Genomic DNA, 12,273 nt, shown 5'->3' on the forward strand with positions numbered 1-12,273 from the left:
AAGGGAGCGCAAGGGCTGGAGAGCATTGGCTCTGATCCTGTACTTGCCCAGGTGCGCACGACATGCTTGCTCCATGCACTCCAGATTCCTCTCCCTTATGAAGGAGAGAGCAGAGCAGAGATCTCAGCAGGGTACTGGTGGAGCTCGTTGACATGATACTGCGTGAAGTAGCCAATCTTTGCGGCAGGGTGTCAGGTGATCTTCCCTCTGGTGGGTGATAGCGCTCTATAGCTCTCCGATGAGGGCCTCTACGAACATCGTCTTCTCACTACGATTTGTCCTCATGCAAGGTGGTGTCAATGAATCAGCTGCGTCGCGAAAACCTCAATACCCCAGACTTGCGGGAGCGACCTTCAGGTAACCATGCATGGAAATCGAAGATATCATAAGAATAGACTTCTACGCTATGCGATATGATATAATATGTATGGACAGCCAATAGGCGGGGGGCGAGACGTAAATTACCGAGATGGAGTGATGGCACAGGTCTAGGTGTCTGGGCGCCAAGGGTGCTTCCCGAGAACGTCATGTGATCCCCGGAGTCCGCCAGACTCCGGCAGACTCGCCGGACTCAACAGTCTCGATATTTTGCGCCCTCCACAATACAGCCGGTTTCAGCTCGCTTGTCGTGAGAGCGCCGCGCCGCGTCTCGCGCATTTGCCTGTTTTCCCCTCCTAAGCGCCCCCAAAGGAACTTCGGACGACCATATCTCTTCGACAGCTCAATCTAAGCACTTCATTCTTGCGTATTCTGGCTCAGGATTACGACGCGCAGGGAACGGTACTGGTTTCAAGTTAGCAACTCGTCCAACGGGCGATTCACCTGCTTTCAGTCGATTTCATGCCGTCTCCTGCATCCATCGCACATATGTCCTTAACATCACATGGAGACACCTGGAGGGCTCACTGGAAGCCGTTGGCGGATGTCACGGAGGGCATATGGTGCAGAAGAGGTCCATGATGTACGTTTTCTCCATTCTGCGAAGGGTCTGGCGCATGCCTACTATACCACTCTGTCGTATATCATCAAACCCAACACATCTTTGCTACGAATCATGTCACATATGTCCACTGTAAGCCTACAAACCCATGTAATTGTGCTGGTTGCCAATTGTAGTGTTCTACAAGCTCTCCTTTGCAGCTCCAATCTACCCACCTCGTCTGTTCCTCCCTCCTACTCAACAGTGACTACATGGCCCCTAATGCCTTGCAAGACCACAGAGATTATGGAGGTGCAGATTACTCACAAAGTCATGGTGTCTGGTGCTCCCCGACGAGGACTTTGAGCTGGCCCAAGAGGGCTGCCACCCGAGCCCACCCTATGGTGGACGTGATTGTCGCTGGACACTCCGCCTTTTGACACAGAGCCCTCGGTAGCGTCTTGTCTTCACCATTCCGACAATTTACGGGAGAGTATGCCATACCATTCAGCCAACAACGCTGTCCGAGTCGAGTAGGGAGCTGGAAGAGCGGGAATGCCCAGAAGTTGGTGACGTCGAGTTGGCGCAATTTCAATACAATACCGTGCCCTGCGCGTCGTAATCCTGAGCCAGAATACGCAAGAATGAAGTGGTTACATTGAGCTGTCGAGGAGATATCGTCGTCCGAAGTTCCTTTGGGGGCGCTTAGGAGGGGAAAACAGGCAAATGCGCGAGACGCGGCGCGGCGCTCTCACGACAAGCGAGCTGAAACCGGCTGTAGCGCCAGAACGGCACCGCACCATGGGCGTTCCGTGATCGTCGACGCATATGTACACCCTGATCGACGTCGATCAAGTACATTCTTCTACACAACGCACGCAGAACCTTGGACGGTCCGCTGGTCGCCCGTCCGCCTCCCCCGGACATCCTCGAACACCCGTACCCTTCATGGACACCACGCACCCGTCGTCTCGCACATCTGGCGTTCCATCGTCGTCCGAACAGGTCGTGAAGCAGGATGACGTCCATAAGCGGCGCCGAAGATTCATCGGACCTATGCCAGCCACCGTACTGGAAGCAGAGCCACAGCGCCCACGAAGGCAAAAACACAAGCGTTCGTTGTTGAGGAGAGAACGCGGCGGCGAAGACAGTAGCTCCAGCTCGGACGATGACGACTCCAGCAGTCTGTCCGACGTCATCCGCAGACACGCACTCGAATTCTTCCTCCGACACGGCGGCGAGCGCGACAGCTGGGGCGAAAGCCAGCAGAAGAGCGTGCGGAAGGAGATGCGGAAGCGGTGGCAGCAGAGCGACTGGGGGCGAGCGCGCAGACAGCAGATGCAGGTGGGTAACTCGAAGAAGTGGATAGGCAGCTCCTTTGATATTGGCGTGTTCCTGGGCGTGGACATCATGGACGAGAGGCTCCCGTCCCCGCCTTCGCAAGCCGACGCGTCAGGTGCTTCGGCGTCCGCGCCCCCAGCCCCCGCATTTAGCATCTACCCAACTACGTCTGCAGCAGAAACGTTTGTGACGGCCCCGTCTCACACCGAGGATGGCCCCACCGGGTCACCCTCCTTGTCCCATAAAGCTTCCCACGAACGAGATTCGTCGAAAGTGAGCATGGATTCTACGGCGGCTCTGGTCCCGTCTTCCAGCTACCTGACCCCCGACACGTCTACTACTTACTTTGCCCAGGCGGAGCAGAGTAGTGGCTTGGCTGGACTCCCAGCACAGACACAAGCGAATAGGACCCCTCGCTCGCCCTCCATCCTTGCCCCCGACGTGGGCAAGGGAAAGGCGAAAGAGAAAGGGAAGGATGTGCACGTGCATTATGAAGAGATACCTGCGCCACCCTCTGAAGTCCTTGCGCGCACGGGGAGTGCTGTGAATGTGACAAGCGCAGGCGCTGTAGAACAGACTACCATCGAGGCGCGCACGAATTGGGGAAATATTATCATGCGGGGTAAGTGTCACATATTCACTGCTGGGTAATACATGGCTCATAGAGGGACTAGACCGCATGTTAGTCAGGGTATCTTATACGGAGCATAGCGTCCCAGCGACCTTCGACGAAAGACAAAACCGGGTCACGAGGCAACTCGAGAATGAAGGCTGGGTTGAATATATGGTGGCGTGGCGGAAAGATCGGCTAGAGTTATATACAGATCATGTAAGTGCAGCTCGCATAGCTCACCGTAACGTATTGACTTCGTACTGTAGCATACGTTCGGAAAGGCATGGTTCACTGACTCAAAACGATTGGCCTACGTTGCCCCCCTCGGTTCTTCATCTACTAGCCTGTCGCTCTACTCCTACGTTGACATGTCCTTCTGCATAACCTGTCCTCCGACGCCTTTGGTCCCGGACTCAAAGCGGGTCAGATACCTCCACGCCGGAAGAGGCACTCACATCTTCGTATTCAAGCCAAAGTCTCGTTCACGCGCAGTCGACTGGATTTGGCATCTCTGGTACGGCGGCTCTTGGATCACTATGCATTGAGCGAGCATGTTGACAATCTTACGACTAGGCGGCAGAAGGGCGGTCAACTACCCCCATTCATCGAAGTCCGCAGTCCCGCATTGGATACGCGTATGAGAGTTGACGTCCCCGGCTTTGACACCGCCGACCTCGACGCTGCATACAATGTCTTCCAGAAAGACAACGTCATACGCCTCTGTCAGAAGTATCTCCGCATTGCGCCCGAGTACCGGGCCCTGTTGGAGCGCGGACTCGCGGAGGGTGCGACCTTCGAGCTCGCGTGGCGGCTCAACACCGATCTCGATTGGGTATGGCAGGAGATCGACGTACGGGGGAAAGCACGGCGGTGGGCCGTGCTCTCGGGTCTCGCCCTCAAGCAGGGAGAGCAGCCCGCGCATCTCGAGTTCCGCCTCAAGCAGCACTACCCGACCCGGCTGCACATGAAGGATGGGACACGTTTGGACGAGCCTGTGGCGATCGAGGGATATCTCGACCGCATCCGACCGAATTCGCAGTTGAAGCAGTCCCTGTACCTCGTCACGCACGATGGGTATCTCTTCTCCCTCACACCTGCGCATGCACATCCCCCTCAGCCTCCTGGGGCTCCAGGGATGCCATCGTCTACGCCAGAGGGCACGCTGTATTCGCTCAGCTCTCCCGGTTCGGTGGACACACGCCGGAAAGCGGATGTACGCCGCGGAAGGCTGCAGATCCTGGAGGCGACGGGTGCATTCGATCTGCGGAGCATCGTCGCCGTGCGGCGCGCATTCCAGATGGTTCCTCAGGCCAGGGAGCAGGGGACTGTGCCTCAGAATACGGACTGGGAAGACACCGAGGTGTTTTGGGAGCAGGTCGATCGGAGCGAGAGCGATGACGAAGACGATGGTGGGGAATCAGGCGTGTCGAAGTCTAAAGACAAGTCTCGCTTGCGGATGCGACGATCGTTCGAGCTTGTGCTTGTGTCAGGACGGGTCCTGCGATTCGAGGTATGTCTGCGGTTTGCGCCTCTCTATGCAGTCTACCGCGGGCTGACAGCGTTTATTGGGCCGGTGTCCACGTAGGCGTACTCATGTGCAACCGCACTAGAATGGATCGTGCGTCTCCGACAGCTGGTGTCCTACTGGAAGAAGCGCCACCAGGTGGATGCGCGGTTGGAGATGAACATTGCGCACGTCAGTACGGGCCGCGAGCGCATTACGCCGCAGCGGCCGCGTGAGGACCACCCACACTCCGCCGGGCACGACACGCCGCCTGAGCCGCTACCAAACCATGAGGCGGCCCTCCCGGAACTAACGTTCTTCTACAACTGGTGCGTCCTGGACGGCTGCCGCGCGATCTTGAAGTGCGGGCGGCTGCACGGGCGGAAGGGATGGTGGGGCCAGTACAAGTGCGTTCCTCGCCCTCCTTGAGGCTTCTGTTTCTAGCGGGAGCAATACCGTTCTGACAACCGCCGTGCAGACACATTCAACTCGTGCTACTATCCGGCCACCTCGTGCAGTTCGAGATCTCCCACAAGAGCTCCTTGCACCACCGCAGGGACAAGGTTATCAACCTCCTCGACGCATACGTGTGCTCTGGGTACTTCGCCGCGCAGTACCTACCGGAGGGCCAGTACGACGCGAACAAGCCCCCGGTCGCGCGGCGATACCAAGATGGGCTGGAGACGGATGATGTGGAAGAGGACACGCTGTTCATCGTCTGGTACCGGAACGTCCGCGGGCAAGCGGAGGGGGTCCGGAGGAACAATGCCGCGGCAGACGTCCCTCCGCTGAAGACGAAGAGGAAGGCGGGGGTATTCCGGACGAGGAGCAAGCTGGAGCGGGATGCGTGGGTTTGGGCGATCAATGTGGAGATTGAGAAGGTCGCGCGGGCGTCGAGGGAGAGAGAGGAGGCGGTCAGGCAGGCGGGCCGGCTGCTCAATGGCTAAGGCAGATACCCGTGGGGTTCTTTTGCCTGCTTCTTCATAACGGATCTAGTTGCTCCTTGCATTCTCGGACTAGTCGCTTTCTCGGATTTGGAGCGTTCGTTGTTGCTTCATGACTTTACCTCGCTTCATATACCCGCAATACCCATCTGATCATCGGTCACCATGAAAAGTCTGTGTAGTCTGAGTAGTATGGCTGAATAATGTACGTGTAAACCGACAGCGTTGGAATAAAATTCGACTATGCAGTTTGGAATGGAAGCAATGCATCGATCATTGCTGCTTTGGTCGTTTTGCTGCGAATACGAAGGGACCCCTTAGCGAAGTACCACGATTCAAAGCGACTCCTGACACACCTCCATACTTGCTCCGCGCAGTCACCCTGCCTACAACACCGCTGAAGTCAAGCGTCCCACGAACGACCTTGTAGCTGCGTGTCACACGCCGTAAGTACATGGAACGTATGCGCACGATACTTGTGTCACGCACCGGACACCAGGAAGATCCTGCGTACGTCCACCGCGGATAAGGACCACACTGTGGTCCTGCAGGTTGTGGCCCTCTCCTGGGACGTAGGCCTGCACGGTCTTGCCCGTGGAGAGCTTCACCTTCGCGACCTTCCGCTTGGCTGAGTTGGGCTTCTTCGGCTTTGCAATGACAACCTGGCTGACAACGCCCTTCTTGTGCGTGTTGCCCTCCAGGAGCGGTGACTTGGATTGTTTAACCCGCTTCTTGGGCTTTCGGCGTGTGGCCTGGTTCAGAGTGGCAGCAGGGGGAAGCGTCGGATGGAAAGCACGAGAGAAAGCGAAGGGAAGAACGGTGCGAGCGAGACCAGGTGCGGCTGCCCTGTGCAGTTGAATGGAGGCCGACCATGGCCTCGCCATCTGGGCCGTCAGTCTAAGGGCGGAGAACATGGCGACCGACATGGTGAGCAGTCAGTGGAAGCCTTCGAAGCCGACACTGTGGCATGAGGCGCTTAAGGGACCATGCTAGGCGCTGGTGCAAATCGCGGTGGACCCTGCCCTGAAGCCGGGATACGCGCGGAGAGTCGCGCTTTGGCGACGCGTCTTGCTTCTCGTCGGCCATCGTGCGCGACAAACGCGATTGTTCTTGTTTGCAAGACCTTATAAGTCTCCAATTATGCCCGTCGCTAGCTCATCTCGCTCGAAGAAACGCCACGCGCGAGCACCGTCCTCCGACATCGAGGAGGATTCCGGCCCGAGTCAGCACAAGCAAAACACACAGGAAGACGTAGAGATGGACGAAGATGAGGAGCCACGCAAGGCCAAGAAGAGCAAGAAGGACAAGCAGCGCGCGCCGAAGGACGACTCCGACGCGGAGGGCGAGGAAGAAGTGGAAGAGGACCTGCCCGTGCCGGAGATTAACGACCAGCCTCTGGACAAGAACCAGGCGATGAAAATACGCCAGATGGCGAGCGACTGGGGTTACACCCGTGACAAGGTCCACAACGCTAGTTATGGATTCCTGAGGGAAGTTGCGGCCTCTGTGGCTGAATTCACCGAGGGCGAGAAGGGAGAGAAGGTGTGTCTCATGTCGCTTGTGGCCGTTGGAAGAGCACTGCTGACGGGGGTCGGCATAGGCCTTGAAACAAATCGACGCGCTCATGCGTGAACTGCTCGATACAGAGCAGCATTTGAATGCGCATGAGCAGGCCCTGGATGAGATTCACCAGAGGCTTATGAGGGGCGACAAGATTGTAGGTTATTCAGTCGCCTGGAGCACTTCTTCGGCTGTACTCAGAGCTCCCCAGGCTGGCGTTGCTGAAGCGTATGAAAAAGGCGTCCAGGAGAAGGTGAGGACGTACAAAGCGAAGACATCGCGGCAGAAGTACGCCAAGAGCGATAATTACACCAAGTTCAAGCAGGCAGTATACGTAGGTCACTCATGAGATCCTGTTCTACTCGACAGCTCAAGACATTCAATCCCGCAGGAAGTGCACAATCCAGACACCGCAATGCCGCCGCTTGTCGATCTCATCCCTCGAGGTGCGGGGATCCCTTCTCTGTGTGTGGCTGAACGGCGCTAACAATGGGCTATAGAGGAGGGCGACGACAGCGACGACGAAGACGACGTCCAGATTGGAGGTATCACGCAGGACTACAAGTGTCCCCTCACGCTCACGCACCTCATCGACCCATTGACCTCGTACGTACTTATCTCTATTCAAGGACAACTGAACTCACTTTCTGTTTCCTACCTTCCAGTAAGCTGTGCGGTCACTCCTACTCGGCCGCAGCTATTCGGGAGTATCTCGGCAAGGGAGGCAGGAAAGAATGTCCTGCGACGGGCTGTAAGAAGATGCTTGCCCTGTCTGATCTCGAGGCCGACCCAGCCCTGGCCAAGCGCGCAAAGGAGGCCGCGCGTCGCGAGCGTGCCCGAGAGAGCGATGAAGATGATGACGCCGAGGTCATCGAGTAAATGGCTTGCTTCGGTCCCAGTGGTTTGTTGCAGGACGTTCTGCGAGGCCAATAGACGTCCCTTGTAGACGAGGCTTTGGGAGAGCGAACGGCGAAGGTGGAGTCATCGAGGAGCTCTATTTTTACTTTCTGCATCGTACTGTGTTCTGTCTGTAATAGTATGCTAGATCTTTGTGTACGTGTACTTAACCTAAATTATGTGTACCTGCTAGTCGTGCTCCTGCCCCTGGCCGTCGTCCGGCGCTCACGGTGCGACCCGGTGTGACGCTCAGACTGTGACCTCCTACGTGACATGCTCGTCCGCACAGGCCGCCAGACGCCCACAAGTCCAGCTCGTCTGTCACCTCCACCAGCCCAAAATGCTTTCTGCGCCTACAGCAGCATCTCGCGCGGCGCGCACCGTCTGCGCACTCTCAACCCGCTCCCGCCGCCTGGCGACCCATGTCCCCGCAGTCGCGTCCGCTGCAAGCTCGAGCATGCCGTCGTCGGACGGTCCGCTGCGCCCGCACCTCGGCATCGAGGTGAACCCGGAGCACGGGCTGTACGCCTTCTTCCGGAAGAAGGAGAAGGACGGGAAGCCGTACTACGACACGGTCGAGCCCATGGACATGACGGCGGACCAGAGCGGTGCGTCGACGTCGTTTGCTTGCCGCTCGATGTGGGCGAGAGCTGTGTGCTGACCTTCTTTGGGTGTCGCTTGACCGCCTACCCGTGCCGACGTTGCAGGTCGTGCGTGGACCGCGGCGGAGCTGAGGCGGAAGAGCTTCAAGGACCTGCACACGTTGTGGTACGTCGTGCTCCGGGAGCGGAACTTGCTCGCGACACAGCAGGCGGAAGCGAGGAGAATGGGCGCGAACGAGCAGACTCTTGGCTTGTGGGCGAAGGCGTTCAGGGTATGTCTCATCTCTTGTCTTCGACTTCTTGGAGCTCGGCTCGCGTTTGGACCCTGGCGCGACACACTGTCTCTATCGCCTATCACTCTACGCTCTTCAGGAGCCGCTTCGTTTTGTGCCGCTCTCTTTCTACTACATTCCCCCCTCCGCTCACGCGCCTCCCTTGGACTCTAGTGCCGCAAAACGATGGCGCGCATCAAGTACGTCATCAACGAGCGACGTCTGGCGTACGAGGGCGCCATGAAGATCTACGGCGAGCGGCGGGAGGAGGCTCTCGAGGCGGACAAGATCGCCCGCAAAGAGGCGGAGGAAGCGGAACGAAAGAGGGTGGCAAAGGAGTGGGCGAGGAAGCGGTCAAACCCTGTCGAGGACATGGTGACCCGGTCACTCTTCGAGACCGTGCCAGAGACGGTCGGGCAGAAGGCGTAGAGCTGAGATGGGAGGGGATGTATATTGTACTAGACATGGTAATAGCACGCTCTCTGGAGACCCGCACCGTCCATTCTTATCGAGACACTGCTGGAGCTGCCTCACGCAAGAATGTCTGCTCATTCTTTACCTCGGGACTTCGTAGCAGGCCGAGGGAAGCTTGGCGCGTTAAGTGGATGGTCGGCGTTCTATCTTCCCACTGCGCGATGATGTGGGGTGGCGCGAAGTCCTCTTCCCTGAGACAATCTGGCAGGACATGGGGATGACAGGTGGGCCAGAATGGTATTGCGCCCAACAGGACCCAGAGGCTGCTACCATCGTGAGCTACGTGCGAGACCACATGGTCAGCATGTACGCACATCTTCACCGCCAACCCTCCGGTAATTTATTGCTGAGCCTCGGCTATGTTGTACGCCCGGTGTCTGGAGTGGCCGCCTCGTTCATCTCCCTCCTGTACGGGTTTTGTGCGCCCCACTGGACCATCTCGCTGCTCACGAAGCAGTCTCTGACCTTGGGGTCTTCGTACATCTCGAGCTGGCGGCGTCCGCGACGGAGGCGGTGCTCGATCGTCGCAATGTCACGGGGAGAGATGGAGGCTGCCTCGGTCTTGAAGGTGTACCGGACGAAGAGCCGGAATTTAGGCTGGGCAGCTAGCGGTTTCGAGTTCGCCATCCTCAGTGCTCTATGTCATAAAAAAGGCGGTGAGCGGGGTCACACAAAGGAGAATTGCCGGGGTAGTCGGAGGAGACGGACCTGCGGTATAGCGAGAGCACGTCCTTCTGTAGCCCCGAGCGTCTTAGTGACATTGCCGCTGGTAGTACTACTAGTCTCAGGTCTTTCCCCACCTTCTTAAGAAGTGTTAGATACTGAAGCTGGTAAGAGAGCAAGTGAGGACTGAGATGGACGATTGCAAGACCCAGACAGTCGAATCCACTTAAGGCGGCGCGAGCCGGATCGGCTTCGACTCCCGACTCCGAACTATCCGGGGGCCACCACTCGTCACGGGGCGTCACGCGTGTTACGCAGGGTGACGCAGCGCGTCGGAGTCACGTCGTCGCGTCATAGGTCTTAGTGAGAGGCCCCCATCTCTGTGCCCTCCCCTCCTCGTCCTCTGCAGTCATTGACTGGCTTTCTGTTGCTGTGTCGCGACGCTCTCACTCCTCACATGCTAAGGCCTTTGCAGCAATCTTTGCGTCTCCCATATCGACCTCTCCGCACAGCGCGGCTACTACCGTCTGTCTCTGCCGTGAGGTCCCTCGCCACGCACTCCAGTCACTCCGAGGCTGGAGTGGCAGACCCGGCTGCTTATTGCAAGGACTATGTGCGCAAACGGGACTATGAGAGTTACCTCATTGGAGGCTTCTATCCCCGACACCTGCAAGGCCCATTCTTCGCGCTTCGCGCCTTCTATGTGAGTCAATGCATCTTATTGCCTTTCATTACGGTCCCATCCAGCCGAACGTGTGCCTGCAAGCTCTGTGCTACCGAGTCTTTCGGGAAAACGCTGTAACACGGTTTGGGAGCATGGTATGTAGTGGTGAGCAGTGTCTTCGTGAGAAGGCTTACGCACCTCGTGGGCCGGCCTATGTGAAAATGAAACAGCGTCTAGCCATCCACCTACATGCACAGAGATTGCGCCATGCGCATCCGGCGGTATTCCTGGGAGACCCCCCTCTGCTATGTGCGGGATATCGATAGGCATTCGCATGGGACAAAATCCTCAAGCTTTCATCTATCTCGCCCTTAGTCGGAGCCTGTTTCTTTTGACTGTGGGAGCAGCATGTGTGACATGTGTCTGACAGCTCGATGCATCCTAGGTGGAGCTGGCTTCTATACAGGACAACGTCACCAATTCTATGATCGGCAAAATGCGCCTGCAGTTCTGGCGGGACGCCATCAAAAGCATCGCTGATGTACGCTCAGTTGCTACCTCCCCAGCCTTCGCTCTGACCGCTGCCCAACGTAGGGCAGACCGCCACAACATCCCATTGCGCTGGCATTATATGATGCTTCACAGAGGGCAAACTTCCCTGCATATCACTTCCGCAGGATCATTGATGCACGGGTACGCCTTCCTTCGGATAAGTGTATTGTGGGATGACGGGCGGGACGCTCTGACGTGTTACGCACAGGACGCTGAGCTGCACACACCCACGCACCTCACCGTGGAATCCTTGACAAGACACGCCGAGTCGACAGCATCGACATACTTCTACCTCCTGTTGTCATTGCTAAACCTATCGTCATCGGATACGTTCTCCCATGCCGCATCCCACCTCGGAGTCGCACAGACCATCCAGGTACTGCTGCGCGCCCTGCCTTATCATGCATCTAAAGGGAGGATGATCATCCCCGCCGAAATCACTGCCCGGCACGGCGTTCGCCAAGAGGATGTCTTCCGCAGGGGTGGGAACGCGGACGGCATCTCCGACGCCGTCTTTGAGTTCGCGACAGTCGCCAACGACAACTTGCTCACCGCACGCGAGATGTTCAAACAGTCAAGTGGCGGGGAGGGCGGGACGGTACCGCGGGTGGCCATGCCGGTCTTCCTTTACGGGGTATGTCGTTCCCTCTTCTGTGCCAGGCGTCCGTTAGAGATCGAAGTCAAAGAGTGAAAAAAGTTTTCTTCGATGGTTTTGAATCCTATTCACCCGTGACGTCCCACCGACGTGCAGGGACGGCCCGGGGAGGGAGGATGCTGACAGGGATTGTCGACTGTCGCCTGACCGAACGTTAACGCACCTTTTTTGCTCATAGCTACCGACGCGAGATTACCTCGGACGCCTCGAGGCGGTGAATTTTGACGCGTTCGCCCCGTCTGTACAGTTGCGAGACTGGAAGTTGCCGTGGAAAATCTGGCGGGGTTACTACAAGGGAGACTTTTGACGCTAGGGCTAGTGCAGGCGGTAGAAGTTGGCATCGGGCACCCCGGCAGGGGTGGGCTGGCCCAGGCTGTGGTGCTTAGCAGGATATTGTGGTTCCGCCAATATATTACACGTCTTTCGTGCCTATACCGTTGCGCTAGCTGTCGCACAAAGTTGGTAAAGGATGGTTTTGGAGAACGGTGGAGGCGAGCGCCTGCGAGCATGCCCAGGGCCCCTGCAGGCCGATCCGCTACCGGATCCGAGAAGGCTGGCGGACCTCCAAATCCCGTACACTCTCCTCCAAGCGTTTTGGTGGCAGATCGTTCCT

The 12,273-nt window shown here is 57.5% G+C and overlaps 6 protein-coding genes across 6 annotated transcripts; 4 read left to right on the plus strand and 2 right to left on the minus strand.

Moving 5' to 3' along the window:
* Positions 1-2,077: 2,077 nt before the first annotated feature.
* On the plus strand, positions 2,078-5,464 carry DICSQDRAFT_102671 (uncharacterized protein). Its single transcript, XM_007363908.1, has 6 exons — positions 2,078-2,882; positions 2,935-3,089; positions 3,140-3,387; positions 3,447-4,383; positions 4,459-4,784; positions 4,856-5,464. The coding sequence occupies exons 1-6, from the start codon at positions 2,207-2,209 to the stop codon at positions 5,322-5,324; spliced, it is 2,811 nt and encodes a 936-aa protein (XP_007363970.1). The 5' UTR covers positions 2,078-2,206; the 3' UTR covers positions 5,325-5,464.
* A 130-nt stretch (positions 5,465-5,594) lies between these two features.
* On the minus strand, positions 5,595-6,235 carry DICSQDRAFT_55631 (ribosomal protein S12; the record flags this gene model as incomplete). The annotated part of the gene is made up of 2 exons (XM_007363909.1): positions 5,595-5,751; positions 5,811-6,235. The coding sequence occupies 2 exons, from the start codon at positions 6,233-6,235 to the stop codon at positions 5,595-5,597; spliced, it is 582 nt and encodes a 193-aa protein (XP_007363971.1).
* Positions 6,236-6,410: 175 nt separating this feature from the next.
* DICSQDRAFT_134852 (uncharacterized protein) lies at positions 6,411-7,981 on the plus strand. The gene is made up of 6 exons (XM_007363910.1): positions 6,411-6,863; positions 6,922-7,038; positions 7,093-7,215; positions 7,273-7,327; positions 7,382-7,487; positions 7,547-7,981. The coding sequence occupies exons 1-6, from the start codon at positions 6,579-6,581 to the stop codon at positions 7,758-7,760; spliced, it is 900 nt and encodes a 299-aa protein (XP_007363972.1). The 5' UTR covers positions 6,411-6,578; the 3' UTR covers positions 7,761-7,981.
* Positions 7,982-8,235: 254 nt separating this feature from the next.
* DICSQDRAFT_55571 (MRP-L47-domain-containing protein) lies at positions 8,236-9,081 on the plus strand (the record flags this gene model as incomplete). Its single annotated transcript, XM_007363911.1, has 3 exons — positions 8,236-8,386; positions 8,486-8,652; positions 8,827-9,081. 3 exons carry the CDS (start codon positions 8,236-8,238, stop codon positions 9,079-9,081), a joined length of 573 nt encoding a protein of 190 aa, XP_007363973.1.
* Positions 9,082-9,483: 402 nt separating this feature from the next.
* DICSQDRAFT_55520 (uncharacterized protein) lies at positions 9,484-9,887 on the minus strand (the record flags this gene model as incomplete). The annotated part of the gene is made up of 2 exons (XM_007363912.1): positions 9,484-9,763; positions 9,835-9,887. 2 exons carry the CDS (start codon positions 9,885-9,887, stop codon positions 9,484-9,486), a joined length of 333 nt encoding a protein of 110 aa, XP_007363974.1.
* Positions 9,888-10,173: 286 nt separating this feature from the next.
* DICSQDRAFT_102685 (uncharacterized protein) lies at positions 10,174-12,085 on the plus strand. The gene is made up of 5 exons (XM_007363913.1): positions 10,174-10,492; positions 10,899-10,994; positions 11,048-11,146; positions 11,214-11,639; positions 11,839-12,085. The coding sequence occupies exons 1-5, from the start codon at positions 10,247-10,249 to the stop codon at positions 11,965-11,967; spliced, it is 996 nt and encodes a 331-aa protein (XP_007363975.1). The 5' UTR covers positions 10,174-10,246; the 3' UTR covers positions 11,968-12,085.
* Positions 12,086-12,273: the final 188 nt, after the last annotated feature.

Source organism: Dichomitus squalens (genome assembly GCF_000275845.1).
Source record: "Dichomitus squalens LYAD-421 SS1 unplaced genomic scaffold DICSQscaffold_7, whole genome shotgun sequence".
Taxonomy (NCBI): Eukaryota; Fungi; Basidiomycota; class Agaricomycetes; order Polyporales; family Polyporaceae; genus Dichomitus; species Dichomitus squalens.